Genomic DNA, 26,307 nt, shown 5'->3' with positions numbered 1-26,307 from the left:
AATGATTTATTAATTTAATATTCTCTAAAACATTTAAGGTGATCCCATTTGACTCAGTCTGGAATATTTATTTTTAAAAGTTCCTGTCCCTTCTTGACTCTAGTCATTAGGGCATTTTGGAGATCAAATAATACCTGTATCTTTTCAGTACTTTGCCTGGATATTGGTTTTTAGCCAAGGTACATGACTTGACTTTTTATTCTTTTCAATTCAGTTCTGTATTCTTGTGGACTTCCCATTCCCAGTTGTCACTCATAGATGAAAATAACATAACTTCCTTTAAAGTTTTTGTTATTCTGTGAGAATTGCTGATTATACCCGAAGTTGCCAAAATCATCACCAAAGATTCACTGAAGGGTACGTAAGGGGAAATGAGGAGGCACAAACATTCATTGAAGGGCAAGTCAGGAGTTTGGAGGGAGGGGGAAATGGGTGGGGGGACTCCTAGCTGTCCCTCCCCTTTCTAATGCCACAGGGGATGGATCTTCCACTGGCTGGCACTCCCCCCCTCCCCCCATGTCCAGTTTCTCTTTGGGAAGTGGACTAAGGGGAGGTGGGAAGAAAGTGTAGTGTGGGTGGGCACCAGGAGGGGTATGGACACTGGGGTAGAGGTTGGGGGTCCCTCCTTTCACATGCATCTTAATGCAGACCTCCTTCAAGGTTAAGTTTTCAATAAGATTTCTATTAATTATCTCGGTTTCTTGGGAATAAAAGACAATTGGGATAGTACTGCACTTGATATCAGAATTAGTTTATTTTCCAAAGTAAATTCATGTGGCAGACACTGTGAGGTACTTATCTGATCCCCTTCAGTGAAGGACTTTGCTGCTATGGTGTTGACAATGTTGTTGGCAGGTCAGAAATCAGCCCCTCCATGTATTGCCTCCCCCAAAGTCATGCTCCTTCCCTGAGCTGAGGACTGATAGATGCAGGAGCATAAAGACAGACTATTTCAGCCCCAAAGAGAACAATTCCAAAGGGCAGTTCAAGCTCCATGGGGTTAGCTGAGCCTGTTGTGAGCCTACCTTAAAATCTGACTTCTCCCTCTGCCCACACCAGTTTCTGTCCCTTCATTTTCACGAGGGATGATCCAAGGTTACCCTAAATTCCATTTCAGGGTTTACTTCTCAGGGTACCCAACCTTTGAGAATTTATTTCAGACTTCCCTGGAATGAGGCTTCTATCTATCCATTCATACATTCAATTATGTATTCTGTGTTCATTAAGCCATCCTGGCATCTCAGAAGATTCATTATTCTTTTTTTCAATAATATTTCTTAAGGTTATAATAGCTATACTATTAGGTAGTCGTTTGTCATACTTAACTGATTTATGATGTTAACTAGTATACATAAATACATGTGTAATGTTTAGCATTTTAACACATTTTGTGATCAAAATCTCAGTGTAGCTGTTAACTGATTTGCTTAAACTTACTGAATAAGTTTATAAAATATTAGCTTTGGTTTTACCAAACTATCTCCAGGGGGCAGCAGAGAGTGCGTTTACTGCAAATAGTGATGCGAGACAGAGCACTTTCTTTTTCTCTTTCTTCTTCTCTGTCTCTTTCTTCAAAACAAACTATGAAGTAGTAAGAATGCCCAAACAGAAGAAAGAATGGGTGAAAATGTGAATAGATTTAGGAGGGGTGAAGACTATGGGAAATATCAAGACAGAGAGTCAAAACAGAGAGTTAAAAAATAGGTAGTCAAGTAATTTGCCACATAACTGAGAGATAGACTTTGGAGTAAGATTTTTTGGGCTAGAATCCTGTCTGCATCACTTATTAGCTATGTGACCGGACAATTTACATAACCTCTCTGGCTTTAGTTTCCTCAACTGTAAAATGAGGATAATAATGATATTTACTTTATAGGGTGTTGAGAGGATTAAATGAGACCATATTTATAAAATGCTTAGAACAGGGCCCTGACTATTTATTAAGGACATGACCAGTGAGGTCTAGAGTGGATAAAAATATTAAATTACTAATTTCTCTGGTCTGGTTTTGTTTATTTGATACTGCATACATTGTATTTTCAAATATCTATTTTAAAATTTTCTTTTTGCACAATTTGTGAATTTATATTGAAAAATAATGATTAACTCTTATCTGATATGCGTTTTGTCTGACACTTGAAGGAGAATTATGGAGGCATAGCATCGACTGCAGAGTAGAAGTGAAAATTTTCAAGGTAAATTTCAATAATATAGTAGAATGTGAAAAAATAGAAATATACATTTTCTGAGGCTCTTTTGTGTTGCTCATCAGGGCATTTAATGATTGCGCATGGAAGAAGATCCAGGATTTTAGATGAGTCTTCAGAGCTCAGGTCAGTGAAGACTGCAGAGAGGTGAATTAGAGAATAGGGAAATGAGACATGGGCAGGAGAGCGGCCATATTATGCAATCATACGTTGAATCAGAGTGCGTTTGTGGTATTTCATTAGCCTCAGATCTCTAACGACTGTGCCATGAGGGCAGGGGGGGAAGTAAAAAATGGAGCGTTGTGGAGTTTGAGTTCTCTGAAACTCTTCACGCTGTGGGACATCGGTCTTTCACCTCTGTGAAACAGTTTCATCAGCACTTTGGTAGCAGTAGGGCAGGGTAAATTGAGGGACTTGGGACTAAATGTTTAGTAGTGTGTATGTGAGTTTGTGTGTGTGTGTGCACACATGCATAAGGAAGAGTAAGACAGGCCACATATTTAAGTCAGAGAGCTTACAGAGAATAAAAATGATAAGGCATGTAGGTATTGACCCATTTCTGTAAGTATACACATCCCAAAAATTCAGCTGAGGAAGGAAGGGTTCGCATTTCGGTTACAGACAGTCAAGACTCAAATCCAGGACGTGAAAGAACAGGTAATGGAGAACAAGGGGTCAAAAATAAAAGGCCATTAGACTCTGTGCAGTAAATACTCAAGATCCATGCAAAACCTTTATAAAATGGGGAGGGGTCCCAAGGGCAAGACGACAATGCCAACTTAATTGGTTTCAGTTGTGGCTGAGCAAGAAACTGACATTGGAGAGGAAGATACATACCTGACTGGAAGAAATTTACTTCAAAAGCATGTATAGGTAGATAAATCATTTTTTGAGTAAATGAACAGTGCAAATTTGGGGGCATTATGTCTTAAAGCAGCTCCATTTTACTAAAACTTACTAAGCCTTTTTCTTTTGGCTACCACAACATTAACCAGCATAACATTGTTCTGTTTGTCTCTTGTGTACACTTATTTGGTAGTACTGAAGAGGAGTTGGAAGACTGGTGGAGTAAAAGGTTTGAGTTTCTAGTTTGAACTGCGCCTTTCTCTTGATCTTGTTTTCCTCTTTTGCTCTGCTTTTTGGGTTCCTGGGCCCAAGGGACACACTCAACTCCTCTGGTTTGAAATTTCAGGCAACAGCTTTCATAGACACACTCCCATGCACTCATCTCGGGTCAGATCACAATCTACAATCAGCAGTTTAAGAGTCAAGTGAGTGGTGTCAAAGGAGAATCTGGGTCCTTCAGATTTTTCAGAGACATGCATATACTAGACAAGCACATTTTTCTTTTATTATATTGACTTTCATGACATATCTTTGGTGGATGGTTATACTAACAAGCTCTTGGTCTCTTTATTGTTCTTCCATATACTTGCTCTCCATAAAAGGTGAAGGTGGGAGTTGGGAGGTTGGGGAAGTGGGGTTTTGGATGGAGGGGAAAATGAAGTGAGAAGAGAAAGTCTCATTCTGCCAAATCTACTCTGAAGAGTCTATGGTTTTTGACACCACTCACTTAACTCTTAAACTGCTGACTGTAGATTGTGGTCTGACCCGAGATGAGTGCATGGGAGTGTGTCTATGAAAGCTGTTGCCTGAAATGTCAAACCAGAGGAGTTGAGTAGAAAGAACTCAGGGCTATCAAATATGAAACGTGAGTTTTACTCTCAGCTGTGTCACCAAGTCACTTTGGGACCTCAGGCAGATCATGTAAGCCTTCTCTGCTTTAGTTTTGGTTGTGTCATCAGTCATTAAAATAAATGATCATCAAGAATTTTTGATAACATGACAAAATGTTCATGTCAATATAATATTAAACGGAAAAAATAGGTTATAGACTCGATTAAGGAACTTGCCTAGTATCATCAGACTAGTAACTGCCTAATAGAGATTCAATCCAAGGTCTCTTCAAGTGGTCTGTGCCCTCAAGTACCTGACTTCACTGTCTTAATCAAACTGATTCACTGGAAGGAAAGCTTGAGAAGAGGAAGAGGGAAAATATATATAGTTTACTATTTGGCAAGAGGCAAGATGGAACTGCTAACTTAAAGAAAAAAAAATGCATGTTGTTTACTTTTTTTCCTGTTTGCAATGTTTTCTTCCCTTTCCTAGAGAATTTTGCTTTGGGGTAGGAAATTCTTAGCATGTAGAAGAGTTTTTTTCCCCCTCAAACATAATCTAAATGTATATGAACAGTCACATTAAGGCAGTTGGTTTTTTGTTTTTTTTGGTAAGTTTAAACTCCAGATGTGTGGCAACTAAAGATGAGTGTTTATTTGTAATTTGTTTTAAGTGACCATTCTAGATCTTCAAACATGAAGGTGAATGGAAATAAATACCGAATTGGGATAGACAGAATAATGCCCCTTCCCAGGATGTCCATGCCCTAACCTCTGAAACTTGTAAATATATAACTTACATGGGAAAAGGGACTTTGCAGATGTGATTAAGTTAAGGATTTTGAGATGGAGATATTATCCTGGATTATCTGGATTTTCCAGTGTAATCACAAAAGTCTCTACAGGAGGGAGGCAGCAAGGTTACCATCAGAGGAGATGTGAAAAAGGAACAGGGTGAAGATGATGCAGCCACGAGACACAGAATTCAAGTAGCCCCTAGAAGCTGGAAAAGGCAGTAACAGATTATCTCCACTTGTCCAGAAAGAACACAGCCCTGCAAATACCTTGATTTTAGGCCTGTGAGATCTTGTTTGGACTTCAGACCTCTCAAACCATAAGATAATAAATCTGTGTTGTTTTAAGCCCCTCAGTTTGTAGTAATTTATTACAATAGGAATAGGAAAGTAATGCACTTACGATGCTTCTAGATTTGTGTGCTGACTCCCATGATAGACAGTAATCACACAAGAATTTTCAGGGGAAAATCTTTCATTCCAAACTTGATTCCTAAGGCCCTATACTTCCTCAACCTGGAGAAAATTTCTAAAAGTTATCATGACTGAGAAATTTATGGGGATTGGCCAAATATAGATAAATATCCTGTTTTGCTTTTTAAACCAAGTTTAGACAAATCGGTTTATCTTACGCACGTTCTATGCCCTACTGTAAAGTTTATCTGTGTACAGCAGAAGTGAGAGGAGGACCAATGAACTGAAAGATAACTCAATCAATCTGCTTCCTCCGTCAGTGCTTCAGTGCTTCATACAGGAAATCTACTGCTGTGTCAAGTTCCAGAGAAGAGTTTCTTCTTTTCCAAGTTACTAATCGGGCTGAAACACATAGAGTTGAAGGAAGGGGCAGGAGGAAGGGAGTGTTATGCTGCCAATGGGTTAAGAGGATCCAGCACAGAGAAGTCGACCAGAGAGAGCTTCACCATGTCCACAGTCCCTTTTACACCTGTGTGGAGGAACAGTACTGAGTGAAGGGCAGAAAAGAAGAACACAGAAATGCCCTGCACTTGGATAGCTTCTGATCTACAGCTACTACTGCTTCTGACTCTCTTCTTAGTTGCTGGTAAGTTTGAATTCTCTTTGGGAGGGTGACAGGAGAATGACCGGTGAGAAACCTGGTCTCAGCTTGCCCTGAGCTGTCTTTGCCTTTCTCAGGGAGCGATGCACGAGAAACACAGTCGGAGATGTGGGGGAGGGGATTTCCTCCTAGACTTATTTCACTTTATTATTCTTATTTCCTCCTTGGCTTGCTTATTTTTCTTTGTATCCTACTACACTATACCCATTTCTATAATTGGCCCCACTGCCCACTTCCTTATTCCCCTACCCCCTTTTTCAAGCGAGGCAGAATAAATTAATTTCTAGCAGCAATACAAGTTATCTGATGAAAACGGGGTTATCTTCATCTCCCCTTCTTAGAAAACTTGAATAATAATCCCAGCCCATTGATATCCATATTGTTAACAGTATAAATTAGGAAGGTTTATTGCTTTCTTATCACTTTTGATGACCAAACGCTTTTTAAAATTTAATTCATTCAGAAGTTGGCTGGTGCGTCTGTGATGGATGCCTGTATTTCTCTTTAACATGTGTGGGCTGTCAGACACGTTCTGAGTTAGAAGACCCAATCTTCAATATCTAGGTTCCTGCAGGAGTCTTGGCGAACTTGGGGCTATTGTGGGGGTGTCCTGATTTCACTGTAGAGGGCTGGTAGGAGTTGATGTGGGAGGGAGTTTTCAGGTTTCACTTTTAGTAGATGGGAGCAGCTGCAGGGAAACATTTGATTTCAAATTTTATAGATTGGTAATTGGAAGAAGAAAAGGTATCTTTTTCTCATACAAATGCTTTTAAAATATTGTCTGTCTTGCAGCAAAACATCTGTTTTTCCACATGTTAATCTTACTGGTGAGCACACATAAAGTAACTATACTGCGCTACTGTACTTTTCTACGGAGAATTTTCACATACTTTTCTCCTTTGATCTGCTCAGCAACCCAGTGAAGTAGGCATAGAAGACATTTCTCCATTTTACAAAGATAGAACCCGAAGCATAGAGAGGTGAAATGATTTGTCCAAAGTATACACTACTAGTATACGACAGAGTCACACCCAGTAATAATGTACATCTGTAAGTATCACTAAACAACTGAATAGGCAATTTCCCTCAATATTTAGCCATTATGCTTTTCACTAACAAGCACCACTAACCCAATACTCAATCATAAACTGAATGAAGTATTTACTCACTTAAAAAAGTGCAAATGGTCTTAATCTTTCAATAATTGAGATCTTGTAGAAAGTTCCTACAGAAACTTGTGCAGGACCCAACTTGGCAGGGAATGTCAGCTAGGCAGGGAGCCATTTGTGTCAAATTCCACTATGACTTTGGGGTAAAGGAAAAAATGATCAAGATTAAAACATAATCAGTAATTTTGAATTTAATGGTTTAAAGGTTTGAATTTTAAAACTATTTCTAATCACAACTATGCAGGAGATGCTACAAATATCAAATCTCTGAAGTTTATACTTAGGTAATGATAATGTTATTGCAATTTTAGGATAAAGATATAAAAATGTAAATTATTTCATGTGCAATGATTTGTCATGATAAATTCAGCATGATATAATTCAGAAAAATGAAACTGCTTGGGGCATGAGTTTATGCCTTTATTACTAATACTGCTTTGTTATTAATACTGCCAAAGAGAAATAACTCCCTTATACAAGATAAATTCACAAAGAAGAAAGAGAGCTAGTGACTTCAATGTAAAACATATTATTTTAAAAATCCATTTTTAATTTACTTATTTGTTTATAACTTCAATAAGTGTGGTAACTGGTAGACAAGATTTATTAAGAAAATACCTGAGAGGAAAAAATAAAAACAACCTTAATCATCCACTGGAGAGTAAAGCTCTCCAGCCCTGTGTCTGGTCCCTTTCGCTCATACTCCCTTCGCCTCAAGACACTTTTTTCTCCTTATTTTATTCTATTGTATTCTAGATTTTTCTCTTGTGTTCAAATTATATTTTGATATCCCTATCAAAATGATTCTATTTTTTATAAAAGTTACTGATACTGAGACTGTGAGTTACTGGAAAGGAATCCTCCACTTTTTTTTTTTTCCTTCTTTAGGCTAATTTTCACCACTTATCATTGTCTTCCACTAGGGGGCAGGCAGTAATCAGAAGAGATAAAAATCAGGCAGGGCTGTTTGGTAGCTTCAGCAGGTTTGCAACAGATGGAAAAAGAGATTAAAAGCAATTGTGAAAAAGAAGGGTTTGTTCTTATTAATTTTAGTCCTTTCTTCCTTTCCTGATTTGTGATAGGTGTGAATTTACACATATAATTTTGGGGTGTGTTTTCCTCCAAGCATCCATGATTAAGCAATTAACAAATGAATTAAAAGTCTTTATTAAGAATTCTGAGTGCGTATGGTGTGTGTGTGTGCGCGCGTGTGAATAGTACTTAAAAATTATTAGCAATCTAAATTGGAGAGATCAAACTAAGATGAAACACATTGAAAACATTTTAAATCAGTTACTTTTGAAACTGTCTATGAATCTAGTAAAAATCCAAAGATGGGAGAAATTATGGTGGGTTGGAGTTGTTGAAGGCTTTATGGAGGAGATGGGTCTTGAGCTGGGCCTTGAATGATAGGTTTGGATAGATGGGGAAAGGCAGAGACATAAATTGGGAGGAGGGGATGTGCAGCATGATGAAGGGCAAGGTTATTTAGGGAGAGAAGGAACTCTAGCTTGATGGAACAGAGATGTGTGTCATATGAGCACAGAAAATAAGGCTGAATTTCAGGGGTTCTTGATTGTTAAACAGAGGAACTTGGATACTGTGCAGTAGGCAATGAGGAGTCATCTGTTGTTTTCTGAACAGGAAAATAATATAATAAAGCAATCTTGGTAAAGATTTATTTTGAAGTAGGGAGTCAAGAGCTCCTAGCCTTGGGTTTCCATTTTAGGAAGGCCTATGATAACATTAAAAGACACTGGCGCCTGAAAGGGGAAGTTTCTTTGCAGAGGAAGTTGTTAAAATCAGTAGAGAGGGCAAATAACTAGGAGGAAAATTCCTATGAGTACTTGGAAGTAGAGGACAATCCAGGATTTGTGAACTATTCATGGAGTGGTGGATCCCATAAACGGAGTACACAGAGATAAAAATAATAGAATAAGCTCTAAGGGTTTTTCAATTTGGATCCTAGGAGTGATAGTTATCTCTTCGTCTCTATAACAGAGAGCAAGATCTGAGAAGAGATGGGAAGGGAGACAATCTGGGGTATAAATGGAGTGTTTCACCTTAAATAAGAGAACAGAAACTCTTCCAAAATTGAGTAGGGTGAGAAGTTGGAGATAGGGATGCTAACAGGTTGAAGATAGAGTTAAGGAGATGGGAAAAAATGAGAGCGTTTCATAGTAGGTAAATTCCCTCCCCAAAAGATAGTGAGTATTTTGCTTAATGGTGCTAGTTAATAAAATAACTCAGTTGTCATTTGGTTTTCTGTTGTACCTGAAAAATCAATCTGTCAGTGAGTAAAATGCAGTAACAATTAATATACTCTTGCCTCTTTCCTCTTGTTGTCATCAACATTTATAATTATTGAGTGGGATTAGGGATCAGATCCGTGGTTATGAAATGACTTAGGACTGTGTGATGCTAATTGCTCCTAAGAGTCAAGCCCATAACCATCACTTTTTTATAGTTATAAACTTTAAAATTAGAGTTTTGAGCAGAGAATGTTTATTAGGGAAGTCTCTGGGAAGAAATACCTGGAAAGAAGTCCACCTGCAATCTCAGCCACGACACCCTCATCTGACCCCATGGGGGACTCTGGGGTTAGAACGACCCCAGAGAGGCTCTGCATTGAAACCAAAGGGGTGGGCCTCTACACCTCGAAATCAGTCAGTGGATGTGGGCTGCCCTGGGGAAGGTCTGACTTTGGGTGAAAGAGACGAGGTGACCTCTGAAGACGTGGAGCACTGACGGCTGTCTGCTGAGAGTGCTCCCAGCAGCAGGAGCAAAACGTCGTTCCTCGAATAGGATGCTGGGTGCATATCCCACATCCACCATAACTACCATTTCCAATGCTCGTCATTCTTTTCTGAATTTCTGAATTTCTGTCTGGTATTATTTCCCTTCAACCTAAATAATTTCTGTTACCATCACTTCTAGTGTAGGTCTGCTGGGGAAGAGTTCTCTTAGTTTCCTTTTATCTGTATATGCTCCATTCTTGCATATTTATTCTTGCATACTTTTGCTGGATATAGAGTTCTGGGTTTTTCTTTCAGCACTTTAAAAATGTTGTTTCACCATTTCTGATGAGAAGCTCACAGATACTCAAATCATTGTTCCCCTGACTATAATGTGTCATTTTTCTCTAGCTGCTTAAAGGTTTTTTTCTCTTTATTGTTGGTTTTCACCACATATCATGTGTCTATGTATGGTTATTTTTATATTTATCCTGCTTGAGTATTACTGAGATTCTTAAATCTGTAAATGTATGCTTTTCGGCAAATTTGGGGAAAATTTTAATCACTATTTTCTTCAAATGTTTTTATCTGCCAACTTTCTATGTTAGAAGTTCTGCTACTTCATTGCAGGTCCCTATGGCTATTATGGGCTTTTTTTCCTGTCTTTTATGTTCTCTCTGCTCTTCAAATTGGATGATTTCTATTGATATATTTTAAGTTTGTTATTTCTATTCTTCTGTTACAGTCATCCAGGCCATATTTTATTTCAGGTATTATATTTTCTAATTTTAGAATTTCCATTTATTTTGTAACTTTTTTTTCTGTTGAGATTTTCCTGTCTTTTCATTCATTGTGAGCTTATTTTCTTTTATATCACCGAGCATAGTTTAATATCTACTTTATGGTCCTTATCTGATAATTGCAATATCTAGGTCAATTTGAGGTTGGTCTCCCTGTAATATTTTCTTTTCTCCTATGAATGGGCCACATTTTCCTGATTCTCGATAGTTTGAGTAATTTTATTTATATTGTGAATATTACATCTTAGATACTTTGCATTTTGTTATATTTGTTGATTTTTTTTCCCCAGAAAACATTTAACTTTGTGGAACTCAAACTAAAAACTATCTCTTGGACAGTGTTTTAAATCTCAGTGCTTCTACCTTTAGCTGGTTGGCTTCAAGTGTGCCCAGCCATGAGGGGCTTGGGATCAGCCAGCGGTATGAGTACAGTTTATACACACAATTTAGAGCTCTAGCTCTCTGCCTCTCTCAATTTCAAGAGACCAAGGTTGCCCTGAAATCTATTTGTTCTTCAGAAAACCACTAGTTTTCTAACAGGGAGCTTCAGCTGTCCAGTGTCATGCCAGTTGCAGTCTTTCCTGAGACAAGAAGTGGTAAATATGGGAACCCACTGCCTCCAAACCTGAGCCATTTCCTTCTTTCAAGGATTGATACCCCTCAAGAATCTTCTTGCTTTTTACACTGTTCAGTGGCTTCAGATAGGTTTGTTTTTTTTTAATTCTGTCTAGAATCTGTGGTTACATGTGGAACCTTACTTGTCCATCAATGAAGTGGAATTTTCTTCAAGTCTATGTCTTTTTAATATCATTGTGTTTTTACCAACTGATATTGACTTGATTAGTTGTATTTTCTCAGACATTGAAATTGAATATATTATATTATTAAATACTCTTTTTCTTTCTGAATTGCATCTATGCATTGAATGTTTTGGTGCTTTTCATTTTTCTCAATAAAATATCACTCTCCTTTCTCCAGTATTCTAGATTCCTATATATCCTTCTGTATTGGGTTTAAGGGTCTGTCATGAGACTTAGTTCTAACCACTAGCTATGTCATCTTTAAGAAACTACTTGCCCCATTTAAACACTAATTTCCTCATTTGTGAAATAAAGGCGTTGCATCACATTCTTGAGAAGTTTAGAGTTTTCAGACAAGAAGGATTTTACAAACCTTCAAATTAAATTCTTTTATTTTATACATGGGCAAATAAAGCCCAGAAATGTTTAAGGAATTACCAAAGATTCCACCTAACTTTTTAGTGGATGAGCTGAGCTTAGAAATCCTCCATAACACCAAAAATAGAGGAGAAAAGAGATGTGGCAAGTTATATGTGGGAAACTCTATGATTTCTAGATGAGATATACTTGAAATAACATCAAGAATTTGAGCAGAGAGAAACAGCAGCTTAAGGGTTGTGATTCTTGTTTAGGAAAAATAAGTCAAAGCTAACATGTGAGCTAGTTTTCTGTCCGTCAATAAGCAAGGGGGTGTCTGCCATGTGTTGGACACTCTGCTTCATGCTGCAGACACTTGAAAAAGACAGACATAGATCCTGCTGTCCTAGAGCTTAGAATCTGGTAGGAAAAATAGATATTAAATAAATCATTGCAAATAAATAATATAATAATTGTCAAGAGAAATGTAGGGTGACACAGAAATGTGCAATTGGGAAGGCTGATCTGATCTGAGGATCAGGGAAGGCTTCCCTGTGGAAGTGATGTTTAAGTTGAAAATCAGCAGAAAACAGCTAGGCAAAGAGAGTTGAGTAGACAAACATTCCAGGCAGTCAAACAGCCCGTGTGAAGGACAGAGGGAGCTAAACTGTGAGTGAAGTGGTAAAACAAGGAGAAATCAACAGTACAGAGGTCCAGCTGAAGTTCTGAGGGTAGGGGAGAATGGTAAGGGAAGGTATAAATAAAAAGAGGGGCAGGCAAGACTTCAGGGCACACCTTCATTAAGGTGCCAGAGGAGACAGTTTGGCTTACAGAGAAGGCAGAGGAGGAGACAGGCGGGGAAGCAGAAGGTAGTAGCAGAGGTGAAGGAAGGGGTTTTAGAAGGACAGGAAAGTGGTTAATAACATCAAGATATGCCAAGCAACCCAGGAACACAAGCACTGCAGAAAGGCCAGAAGTTTGACTGGAAAGGGGCTGGTGACCTTCAAATTTGTGGTTTGAACAGAAGGGTGTAATAACCACAAGATTGCTGACATCAAGGAGAGAATGAGCGGGGAGGAAACTGAGGCTGTTGGCTCAGACCACTCATTCTAGAAGTTTGGCAGCAAAGAAAGGAGAAAGGATCAGAGCTAGAAGGAAAAAGCAGCATCTATTTTTTTTTTTTCTATCAACATAAGGGAAGCCCCAGTGTGTTCAAAGGGTGTCATTTGAGAATATTCAGTGATTTGGTTAAGATATTTTTCGCAATAGGGTGTGTGCATAAGTAGTTTAAAACTGCTTAGTGATTTCTTTTCTTTGTTCTTGCCATTTTGTTACTTTACCATGAAATACTATGCCATCTTTCCCCAAGGTTTCTCTACTGCATACTACGGAAATATCCAGTTATATGATTTATGTTGTGGTATTGACAAATTTTTGAAAAATGTTCAAGTAGTAGATAGTGATAGATTCAAAATCATTAAATCTAGTTGTTCTTATTCTCCAAAAAATCATTCTATCCGCCCTTCATTGGCTCCTTCCTAGACGTTCCCCCTAGGGGAAATGGGTTGGTCTAAGCCAGTAATGTTAAGCCAGTTGCTGGAGTCACCTGCAGAGCCTAAAATATTATAGATACAGTGGTGCTATCTCAAGCCTACTTTTTTTTAAAGAGGTACAGTCAGTTTACAATGTTGTGTCAATTTCTGGTATACAGCGCAATGCTTCAGTCATACATGAATATACATATATTTATTTTCATATTCTTTTTCACCATAAGCTATTACAAGATATTGAATATAGTTCCCTGTGCTATACAGTATAAACTTGTTTATCTATTTTATATATATTGGTCAGTATCTACAGATCTTGAATTCCCAGTTTATCCCTTCCCACCCACTTCCCCTCTGGTAACCATAAGTTTGTTTTCTATGTCTGTGAGTCTGTTTCTGTTTTGTAAATAAGTTCATTTGTCTTTTTTTTAAGATTCCACATACAAGTGATATCATATGGTATTTATCTTTCTCTTTCTGGCTTACTTCACTTAGAATGACATTCTCCAGGGACATTCATGTTGCTGCAAATGGCATTATTTTATCATTTTTATGGCTGAGTAGTATTCCATTCTATAAATATACCACATCTTCTTTATCCAGTCATCTGTCGATGGATATTTAGGCTGTCTCCATGTCTTGGCTATTGTAAATAGTGCTGCTATGAACATTGGGGTGCAGCTGTCTTTCTAAATTAAGGTTCCCTCTTGGATATGTGCCCAGGAGTGGGATTGTTGGATCATATGATAAGTCTATTTTTAGTCTTTTGAGGAGTTTCCATACTGTTTTCCACAATGGCTGCACCAAACTGCATTCCCACCAGCAGTGTAGTAGGGTTCCCTTTTCTCCACACCCTCTCCAGCATTAATCATTTGTGGACTTTTGAATGATGGCCATTCTGACTGGTGTGAGGTGACTGAAGCCTACTTAATCAGCCCTTTCAGGATCTAGAGTCTGGGCATGTGGACTTTCACAAATCTCTGCAGGTGCTTCTGATGGGAGCCAGGATTAAGAACACTGTCCTGGGTCTTTCTTCATCACCCAGACTATCCGTTAACCCAAATCTACAGGCTGTTGTAGATCTGCAGATGGCTGCTCACCTCTAGATTTACCCATCATCCAATGCGGACTTTAACTTCTCCAAAGGATAAGGTTTGAAGGCAGAGACCTTGCCTTATTCATCCTACCATCCCCAGAGCTCTGCACAGCTTCCTGATGCTGAGTGGTTATACTCAGAAAATGTTTGTCAACCTATCCTTCCTCAAAATGTCTCTTGTACCTGTAACCACTCTTGCCCTTCCTGCTTCTCTCTAGAGGCCAGCATCAGTCTTTTCAAAAGCAAACCTCCACTTTGCTTTTGTCTCATCTCCTCCCACCACCTCTAGGATCCTGCTTTACCAGTTAGTCTACTTCATTCTGGTTAACTTCAAACTATCCCTCTTTCTGTCTACAAATATGCTGTGTTCTCCTTTCTTCTTTTCTTTTTTAAATTTAAGTATAGTTGATTTACAATGTTATGTTAGTTTCTAATGTATAGCATAGTAATTCATCTGTACATATATATATATGGATGTTACAAGCTACTGAATATAGTTCTCTGTGCTATACAATAGGACCTTGTTGTTTCTCCTCTTCTTAAATACCCTGTCAGTCCTCATAGTTCTAGATACTGCCCCATCTCTCTCTTTCAGGATTGACATGAAAAGATAAAACCACTGTCTCATTCTCCCATACTTTCAAAGTGAAAATTCCTGAAAGAACAAGTCTATATTTGTTGACAATTGCTTCTGGTTGGCCCCTTGCAATCTGTTCTGCTCCTCCCCCTGTGCTAACACTACTCTCTTACAGCTCCTGAACGACTCTGATGACCTTCTTGTTAGCAAATCTTAAAGCTTCTTAGTTCTTACTCTAAAACTTTTCACACATGATTTGATCTTGGCTATGCTTGTCTTGAAATCTCCTCTTTCCCTGGCTTTAAGATGCTGCATTTACTTTTCTTCATTTTTGCTAACTCCACTTCCTCCAACAGAGCCCTAATTTAAAATGTTTTCAAGACTCTAGTTTTGGCTTCTCTAATTTCCACGTCAGAGACAGCAATTTGGCAGCCCATGGACTGGATCTGGCTTACAGATGCTTTTACTCAGCTCACACAATATTTTTTAAAGTTTGAATTAGTTGCCAATATTTTTAAATTGGGAGATTTTACTCAAAACCACTGACTTAGTGTCTAGGGTTGCTGTGAGGATTAAGTTTAATAATGTATATAAAGCACTTAACACTATATCTTAATTTTACAAGTATTTAAAACATGATACTTTATCATTTTGCAGTTTCCTTTCATAGATATTATTTCATAACTTATTTAACTAGTCCCTGCAGATCAACTTTTTTGTTGTCTCTAGTTTTTTTTTTTTTCCCCTTGGAATTAAAAACTATGCTGGGATTAATATCCTAGTACACAGGGCATACCTTGGAGGTATTGTGGGTTTGATTCCAGACCACCACAATAAAGTGAACATCTCAACACAATGAGTCACACAAACTTTTTGGTTTCCCACTGTATGCAAAAGTTGTATCTACACTATGCTGTAGTCTATTAGTGTGCAATAGCATTCTGTCTAAAAACCAATGTACATATCTTAATTAAACAATATTTTATTATTAAAACATGCTAACCATCATTTGACAATGCAGGGCTGCCACAAACCTTCAATTTGTAAAAATCACAATAAAGTGAAGTACAATAGGAGGGATGCCTGTATCTTTGCATATTTGATATGCATATATATTCATTATCTGTCTACTGAGCACAGTGACCCTTGTGATTACTGATACACATTTGTACAAGATCTACCATGAGCCAGGGAACAAATCTGTCTTCATTAAATAGTTTTGGATATGTGATGGTAATTGCCTCAAAAAAAATCTGCCCAACACTATGGCTTTTATTAGTACTGTGTCCTAACAAACTGATACAGAATTTGTGATTATCCTTAAAAAAAAAATTAGTCCAGCAATATGGTTTTTCTTAGCACTATATCCTAACCAACTGATAGAGGCTTTGTGATTATATTGCTCTGGAAATTAGGATCAAGTTTATTATTTACCATAATTTTTGCTTTCTAAATTTTGTCCATCCACTGAATTCATTATTGAATTCCTGTGTTTTGGACCCTGTTACTTTTCTTAAACATTTCTTACTTTTCTTTTTTATAAACCATCTCTGTGTTGAATTTTTATCACTATGTTGTATCTGAAGAGTATAATTGTAATTACTAGCTAAGTCACCATTTAACATATTACTTAATGTAAACTTTTGTTGGCCTGTTTATAAGTTTTGCCTATTTTTTGCAATTGGATTGTCTGTCTCTTTTTTTCATATTGGTTTATATCTTTTCAGTATATCTGGGGGAGGAAGTTAGCCTTTTGTTTATCAGAATGTGAATATTTCACAGGTTTTTATTTGTTAACAGTTTATGGATTTTTTTTTTTTTGGCTAGTCTTTCTACAGCTAAATTTCCCAAATTTTCCTTTATGGTTTTGTATATTTGTATATTGTATCAGGGTTAGAAAGGTTTCTTTACTACAGGTGACAACTGTCCCAGTTTGCCTGGGGCTTTCCTTGTTTTAACCTTGAATGTCCTGTGTCCCAGGAACTCCCTCAGTTTCTGACAAACTGAGATGTTAGTTATCCCACCCATTTAAGAAAAAAAATTACAGAGGTCTTCTTTCAGTACTTTAGTTAATTAATGTTTAAATCTTTGATTCATTTCATTTTATTTTTGTGTGAGAAGTGAGATAGGAATCCACTTTTATTTATTTATTTATTTCCAAATGGCTAGCTAGTTCTCCTAATACCATTTATCAGTGATATAAATAATCATCCTTCCCTTTATGAATTTGAATGACCACTGTTATCAGATACTAAATTCCTATATGTGTAGATAAAGCAGCTGAGGTTCAGAGAATAATTGGTAGAAGATTACAGAGGCAATAAATGGAAGAGCCAAAATGTTAGTTGATTTCTTACTCTAACTTTGGTGTTTTTTTTCCATTTTTGTCTCTGCAAAAACTTTAGGTTCCACCCAATATTGTGTTTAATGAATATGTAATTAGGTGTTTGCTACTAAATTAATGTCTTTAAAAATATAAATTACTTTCAGAAATTAAAGTATAAGAACATGAAATATATGTCATGATACCAAGATCAATTGTTGACATTATTATGTTTTAACAAAGTACTAATTGTGTTTCTTTGTACTTATTTCAGTGTTTCTTTTATAGTGATGTTATATAATATATATTGCAGAGTGTATGATATACACACATTTCAAAGAACAATTATATAGTGAATATCTATGTAAATTAAGATGTAGACTATTGCCATTTCCTTCCCAATGATAGCCCATGAACTTTGAACTTTGTAAGGTAGCCATTACTTTGGGGGATAATCGTTCTCTTTAGGATATAATCATTCCTGCTTTTCTTTACATTTTACCACATAGAAATGTATCCCTAAAAATAAAATTTATTTTGCATTTTTTGTATTGTGCATAAATGGAACATACTACATATATTACTATGCATATTATTTTATAATTACTTTCATTTACTCAATATTACGTTTGAGATTTATCCACATTTAAATTTGCAGTTGTAGTTCATTAATATAAATAATTTTTATACTAAAATTTCAGGAGTTTGCAAAATATTTTTTCCCTGCAAAAACTCTGGTCCAGAAATAACAAACATGATTTAAAATAAGAAATCTCTCATTTTTCATTTCAGTTTCTTACCTTTTTTGGAAGTAAGGATCACAATAATTGAAATATTAAGCTATGAGACATTTGAAAGAGAAAGTTTTAATTTTAAAAAAACATGTTGCATTTTATATTGCCAAAATGGCAAACATTTATTATTTTTTTTCTGTTCTCTTTCCATAGGAAAATACATTTGTCTCAGGAAAAAAAATCTTGAAATCATCATGGAAGACTACATTAACAGCAAAAGCTGAAACTCTTTTTTAGCCCTAGTCTTCCTTCAGATCCTAGTATGTTCCCTTTAGTGTCTCCAGACACATGTTCACATGTTCTCTGCACATAAAATACTTTTATTTGGAATGTTGTCTCTCTCACTCTCTTTCTTATTATTAGCTTCTTGTGCACTGGGTCTTGTGTTAATTACCTATTGCTGCATAATAAATTACACTCAAATATTTATTTTGTCACAGTGACTCAAGAATGAGAGAGAGCACACCAGTACAGAAGTCAGTCTTTTTATAACTTAATCTTGGCAGTGACATTTCATCACTTCTGCCATATTCTATTTGTTAGAAGTGCGTTAGTCCAGCCCAAACTTGAGACGAAGGGATTTTACATGGACAAGTAGGAGGAAGGGCGAACAGTAGGAACCGTCCTAGAGGCTCCCCACTACCTCAATACTAGGATAACTTAATCAGTGTACATTTTATATACTTTTCATTTATTGCTATTACAACTTCACATAGTTATTCGATTATCTGGTTAATGTGTATTGTACCCATGAGATGGAAAGCTCCACAATAAATAGGCATTTATAATAGCTATTATAGTTGAATAAATAAATACTAATGCAGCTTTCGACTTCCCTCCACTAGTCTAAAAGCTCTAATATATGTAATAGGTGGTCACTCATTGAAAACTACTAGTGGGAGACTAATTATCCTCTTAGAAGGCAGAAAAAATTCCATTTCCTTTACTTCCAAAGTTTATCATAAAATTACTCCATTAGTTTTCAGGCAGCTTTAGCAGAGAAAAAGATCACATGACTCTCTAATTCTAACCATTCCTGTTTGCTATTTAGAAAGTAACAAAATCTGGGGAAAAATCGGTGATGCTTTCAATTATTCCTACAGGGTGGTAGTAACTTTCAATTATATATCAGAAATAAAATTGTAAATTAGGCTCATTTCCCCCAAAGTTACAAAGTTCTGCATTAGAGGCAGAATTATAATTAGACTATTTGGATAACAATTCATCTTATCTTTAGGACCTCTAAAAAAGGAGAAAAATTAATGTTTGAATCCATTTATAACTCTAAAAACTGTCAGGAAATCCATTCATAACCATAAAACTGTTGGGAAATAATACTTTAATGTCTAGCTTGCATGCACAATTTGCAGTTTTATAAAACACAGTACAAACATAATAACTAAAATGTTAAGGTTGGTCTTTTACGCTTTCTGGAGCCAGAAAGTGATAGTAAACTTTTCTGTATTGTATTGACCTTACCATACTGGTGATTAGAAAAAGTTATGTGCTCAGTGTAGCTAGTTAAAGTTGTTCTGGCAATGTAATTTGAATTTCCAGGTCTTTGTGTTATTAAGATCTCAGTCTCAGAGCTGCATTTATTTTAAATGAAACCTTGAATCTTTAGGAGAGATTATTGCTTTACTCTTACTGAGTTTAAGACCTTAGATTGTAATGTTCTTTGGATACCCTTCATGAGTAATTTCTAACTTTTTAAGTAAAAATGATACTCTGTTTTGTAGAGGGGAGAACTAGAGTATATAAATCTATTTAATTATTTAAAATGATTCAGGAAAGAAGAATGTAGAATAAGGTCATCTTATTAGAGAACAGCCAAATAATTTAGGCTATGGTTTTTCCCCAATTATAGGATTCTTTTTTTTTTTTTTTTTTAATAAAGGTGCTGGGGAATTGAACCCAGGACTTCATGCATGCTAAGCATGTGCTCTACCACTGAGCTATACCCACCCCCCCCAACTCCAAATTTTAAAATTCTTTTAGTTGAAAATTCATTTTGTCAGACTCCTTACTGCCTTGTTTCTATTCTCCCCAAACCCTGCAAATGAATAAAAGGGCAGAAAATCTTTAACTTTCTATTTCCCATCTCCGTACATTAGAAATAATAAATAAATCTAAGCACTATATTAGCTATTTAATTACAGCATAATCCATGTTCTTCTTTGGTTAACAACAGTTACTGAATCGGGGTTTTCTTGAGAATGGTGAAACATCAGAAATACCTATCTGTAACGTTTTTAGTCAGTGGAGCCCAGCAGAGAACAGGGTTTTACAATAGATGAAAGGTGTCTAACAGCACAAGAAAACCATGTGCTGTTTCTGAGAGCCTTTTTTCACTCACTGGAGGAAGCCTTTGGAGTATGGGTTTGCACAGTCATGCCTATATAGTGTCAACTGCGTGGGTGGTACATGCTTGCTCAGGCATATGACAATGACGATTTGGGAAAGGAAACTTAAAGCGAGTGTTCAAAGTGAGTAAGAAGTTTCATTAGTAGTCAGATCACAAAACAATCTTACTTCTACTGATGATTTTGACTTGGAAAAGTTTTTTTAAAAAAACATTTTCAGTGTCAAGGGCTTTTCATTTGTGTTTTGTGTTTATTTGTGTAGATGCGTGTTCTAAAGTTATGGGTGTTAAAACCTGATGTTTGCTTATCTTTAATTAAATCTGGGGATAATTTATGTATAACTAACGGCATCCATTTAACAGATACAATCTGATGAGTTTTGACAATTGTATATACCTGTGGTCATCACCACAAAAAAGAAACAAAACATTTTCACCATTCCTGAAGTACTCCTCCATGTGTTTGTAGTCCATCCTTGCCTTCATTCCCACCATCTGCAGGCAACCACGGATCTGCTGTTTGTCACCATAGATGAGTTAGCATTTTATATTAGTAGTACTCATGTGTAGTATGTAATATGTATTCTTTTGTGTCTATCTTATCTCACTCAAGGAAATGATTTTGAGATTCATCAGTGCTGTGTGTTCCTTTTCATTGCTGAATAGTATTCCACTGTATTAATTTATCTATGTATCTGTTAATTGGCATTTGGGTTGCTTCTAGTTTTTGGTTATTGTACATAAAGTTGCTAGGAACATTCATGCGCATATCTTTGTGGGGACATATGTTTTTATTTCTCTTGGTTAAATACCTAGGATTGGGAAAGGCCAGGTTATAAGCAGGCATATGTTTGAGTTTTGAAAAAAACTGCCAGAAATTTTCTAGTGTAGTTATATTCTTTTACATTCCCATTGGTAATGTATAAGAGTTCCAATTGCTTCACATTCTTGCCAGTATACATACTATCAATATTTTTCACTTTAGCCATGCTTATAGGTGTGTAATTATTATCTTACTGTAATTTAAATCTGTATTTCCTCTATGATTAGTAATATTGAACATCTTTTTGTGTATTTATTGGGTACTTGAATATCTTTTTTTTTTGGTGAAGTATATGTCCAAGTCATTTGCCTGTTTTTTTAATAATGATTTTTAAAATTATTGAACTGTAGAAGTTCTTCACATATTCTATGTAGTAGTCTTATGTTATATAAGTGTTTTGTAAATATTGTCATCTAGTCTGTGGTTTACATTTTTATTTTCTTAATGATATTTTTCAAAGAGAAAAAGTTAAAATTTTGATAATGTCCAGTTCATCAAATTTTGTTTCACGGTTTGTTCCTTTTGTATTCTAAGAAATCTTTGTATATGCCAAAGTCACAGAGATTGTCATCTCCTACGGTTTCTTCTAGAAGAATTATAGTCATAGCTTTTTACATTTAAGTCAATAATCCAATTCAAGGTAATTTTTCTGTATGGTATTCAGTAATGGTTGACTTTTTTTCCTTCTGTTCTATATGGATATCCAGTTGTCCCATCATCAGTGGTTAAAACTGACTTTTCCCTTTAAATTGCTTTAACAGCTATGTTGATAGTCAGTAGACCGCAAATGTATGAGTCTATTTATAGACTCTCTGTTCTGCTCTATTGAAGTTTGTGTCTATCCTTGAGCCAATGCCAGACTGCCTTGATTACTGTAGCTTCAGAGTAAAGCTTGAAATTAGGTAGTATAAGTCTTTCAATCTAACTCATTTGTTAAACATTGCTTTGGCTATTTTAGGTTTGCATGCTCACATAAATTTCAGAATTAGCTTTCCAATTTTCATAGAAAAGACAACTAGATTTTAGTTAAGACTATATTGAATCTGGAGACCAATTTGAGGAGAACTGATCTCTTAACAATACTGAGTCCATCCAAGAACAAGGAATTTATCTCCATCTAAATAAGTATTCTTTAATTTATGTCAGTAATGTTTTGTAGTTTTCAGTTTAGGCACAAAGCCTTGTGCATCTTCTGTTAAATTTATCCCTAAGACTTTTTGTCCTTTTCATTATTATAAATAGAATTAATTTTTAAAATTTTATTTTCTAATTATGTGTTGCTAGTATATAAGAATATAGCTGTTTTAAAATACTATTACTATTTTTATACTATGACTTTGCTAAATTCAATTAATTATAGGAGTTGTTTTATAGATTTCTAACAATCATGTCATCTGCAAATAGAGACAGTTTTATGTTTTTGTTTCTGATCTATATGTCTTTTGTCCCCCATGCTTTATTGCAATGGTTAGAACCTGTAGTACAAAATTGAAAAGAAGTACTAAGAGCAAAAATTCTTGCTTTGTTCTTGATTTTAGAGGGGAAATATTTCATTATTAAGTATGATATTAGCTGTAGGATTTTCATAGATGCTATTTAACAATTTCATCAAGTTTACTAGAGTTTTAAAAATCATGAATGAGTGTTGAGTTTCTCAAACTCTTTTTCTTTATCTGCTAAAATGGTCGTATGTTTTTTTTCTCCTTTGTTCTGTTAATGTGGTCATTTCACTGATTTCTGAGTATTCAATCCACCTGCATTCTTGGGAGAAACCTTATATGATCATGTTGTATTAAAAGTACTAGATTTGATTTGCTAATATTTTGTAAACATTTTTTGTGTTCTATGTTTATAAGGGTTACTGGTCTGTTTGTTCTTATTTGTAATGTGTTTACCTAGTTTGGGTGTACAGTTAATTCTACTCTTATAAAATGAGTAGGCTCTCATTGCCTCTTTTCTGAAGGGTTTTGTGTGTAGAACTGATGCTACTGCTTTCTTAAATATTTGCTTAAATTTGTCATTGTAGCAGATTTATTGGGAAGATTTTTATCAACAAATTCAATTTCTTTAATAAATAAAGGCTCTTCAGATTATCTGTGTAATCCCAAACTCACTTTGAAAGCTGTCTTTCAATGAATTTGTCCATTTCAATCTGAGTTATTGAATTTGATTGGCATAAAGTGGATAATATTTGCTTACTATTCTTTTCATGAATGTAGTATTTATGTTAATGCCTCCTGCAGAGATTAGAGATTTTTGTTCTCTTTTTTTTTCTTGATAAATCTAGCTATTGGATTATAAATGTTGAAGAACTCTTCAAAGAACAAACTTTTGATTTTGCTAATTTTTGTCTTGCTTGTTTTCTGTTTTGTTGATTTCTGCTCTTACTTTTATTATTTCCTTCTTTCTCTTTTCTTGTTAGCTTCTTTAGGTGTATTTTAGATATTTCTTTTTTTGTGATTAGTATTTAAAGCTGTTAATTTTTCTGTAAGCATTGCTTTAGCTGCAATCACAAATTTTGGTATGTTGTATTTTTAATATCATTCAGCTCAAAATCTTTTCTAATTTTTTATGGTTTTCTTCTTTGACCAAAAGCTTTATTAGAAAGATGTTACTTGAAGTTTTCTTAATATTTTATTGTTATTGGTTTCCAATTTAATTCAGTTTTAGTTGAATGACATTTTTTGTATGATTTCAGTTTTTAGAAGTTTTTTTGAGATTTACTTTATGACCCATAATCTGACTAAACTTGGTGAATATACTAGATAAGCACTTGCAAAATGTGTATTCTACAGATGTTGGGTAGAGTATTCAGTGTAGTTGATAGCTATACGGGCAATTATTTATTTCTACATAATAGATTACTGCAAAACTTAGCAGCAGCTAGGGAATATGTATTTTAAAAGATAAAATGCATCATGAGTTGACACTGATACTTTTGATTCAAATTTAGGACTCAGGGTTATTACTTGAATTTATTGGTATCTTTTCTCTCACACTGAAAAGTTGAATGACACCAACGTAATGACTCCTTTGATTTATTCCCAAAACACATATACAATAGTTTGAGAATAACAATACCAAATACTACCATCAATAATATGGTCATTGAAAATAGTTTAAGATTTTTTTAATAATTATTTTTGTCATTTAGTTATATTTCACTAGAGACATAAAGTCAAATTCCTGTGTTTTGAAAGTCATTTAGCTTATTCTTAGAATAACTTCTCTGTGTGGGGTTATGCAACTACTTTACATGCAGTTAGATTTATTTGTTTCATTTGTTTTATAGTTTAGTGTTTACAAATAATTTGATTATGTTTTACAATTATGTACAATAGTTACATGCTTCCAAAGTCAAGTCTATAAAATGAGGTATATTCAGAGGCATCTTATTTCTATTTCTGTCTCCATTTTATCCTTTTAGTTTTGAAATAAAGAATACACACACACACACACACACACACACACACACACACACGTACTCCTCTCATCATGTCTTAGATACATGGTATCATATTATGTAAAGATATCCCTTATCCTCTATTAGAGTTTCATTGTACTTCATTGTGTGGATGTACCATAGTTTAGACAACTAGTTCCCTGTAGGTAGCTATTTGGGTTATTTCTGAAAGTCTTGCTATTACAGTGCTGTAATGACTAGTCTTCTGTATATATATATTCTTTCATACTGTTGCATGCGTATCTTTGGGATAGATTCTCAGAAGTGACATTGCTGGGTCAAAAGGAAAATGCATATGTAACTTTGCTACTTATTGTCAAATTTTCCATTATGTAAGTTGTAACATTTTGCATTCCCACCAGCAGTATATTGGCATGCCTATCTCTCCACAGCTTTGAAAACAGAGTATGTTGTCGAACTTTAAATTTTGATAATCTTACAGGTGAGAAATGGTATTTCTGCATAATTTGAATTTTCATTTCTTTTACCGTGTATGATGTTGAGCTTCTTTCTAAATGAATTAGAGACATTTGTACTTCTTTTTCTATAAACTAACTGCCCGTATCTTTAGTCCAGTTCGCTGTAGGTTTGTGTTGACCTTTATTTTATTTTTAACCCAGCTTGAGCAGCCACATGCCAGAGAGCTGTGCAAACCACTCTATTATGCACTAAGAACGCAGAATGAACAACATAAATGAAAATCCCTGCCCTCCAGGAGCTTACAATTTAGTGAGGGAGTGATGGGTTTGGTCCATGAATCTTGGTCTCAAATCTTCCTCCTTAGCTTAACTATTCCGTTAAGATCTGGAATTCATAATGCTGTGTCCATATGCCATTATAATCCTGATTCTATGGACCTGCCTTCTGATGTACTCTTTCAGACTTTTGTCTCTCAGTGTTTCTACAGAAACATGGCTTGGATTTGCTTTTCCAACTCTCTCAATTGACGTTAATTTGGGTAGGGTATTAATCTTAGTGTATTTTTAAGGATCCAACTCTTGGTTTCTACTCACTGCAGTTAGACCTACTTGCACAAGAATAACTGTGCAATTGGAGCAGCTTATAAGCTGGGTGGACTTGCCGAATTGATTCATTACTTTGAGTCTATATTTCTTTATCTGTAAAATGAGGATGATAATACTTGTCAATATGGAGAGATTAAAATGAATAACATGTGCAAATTACCTAAAATTTGTTCCTAATGTAAGTGTTCAAAAATTATTTTAAAACAGTGTTTTATTAAAGAAAATCATAGCCAAGAGGGGTAGTATATTCAAAATTTCTCCAGAAAGACACTGTGCATTGAATTTTACCCTAAAATGTTTCTCTCTACTGGTCAGATATATCCACCATAGATGCGCTGGAAGTGTATCATTTCCTTTTGAACTCTTTTAGGAGTTTGGTGCCTTCCTCAGTTAGAGCCTGCCAATATCCAGTCTCAATTCAAATCACATATCCAGTTTTTCTCACATAATGGCAATACTGAATTATGTGTATTTCTTTGAAAATCCCATATGGCTTTATGCCTTCTTCTAAACACCATTCTTTTTGTGTGCAATTTTCTTTTAACTTTTATTTTTCTAAAACTCTTCATCTTCTAAGATCCAGCTCAAATATCATCTATTGTAGGAAGTCTTTCCTAATCTCTTATCCCGGCTCTCTTAGAATTAAACATCTCTTCTTTTAAACTTCTGGACATTATGTATGCA

The 26,307-nt window shown here is 35.5% G+C and overlaps 1 protein-coding gene across 1 annotated transcript in view; it reads left to right on the top strand.

The window, feature by feature from the left end:
• The first annotated feature begins 4,477 nt into the window (after window positions 1-4,477).
• The window catches only part of LOC102508477 (cell surface glycoprotein CD200 receptor 1), a 36,344-nt gene continuing 14,514 nt past the window's right edge, over window positions 4,478-26,307 (top strand). The window contains exon 1 of the mRNA XM_014566253.2: window positions 4,478-5,737. Coding sequence (XP_014421739.2) covers window positions 5,671-5,737 — 67 coding nt within the window. The 5' untranslated portion in view covers window positions 4,478-5,670. The remainder of the gene's footprint in view (window positions 5,738-26,307) is intronic.

This window comes from Camelus ferus, chromosome 1 (assembly GCF_009834535.1).
Source record: "Camelus ferus isolate YT-003-E chromosome 1, BCGSAC_Cfer_1.0, whole genome shotgun sequence".
In the NCBI taxonomy this organism is placed as follows: domain Eukaryota; kingdom Metazoa; phylum Chordata; class Mammalia; order Artiodactyla; family Camelidae; genus Camelus; species Camelus ferus.
The sequence above is the reverse complement of the archived record's forward strand: the minus strand, read 5'-3'. Positions and strand labels throughout refer to the sequence as shown.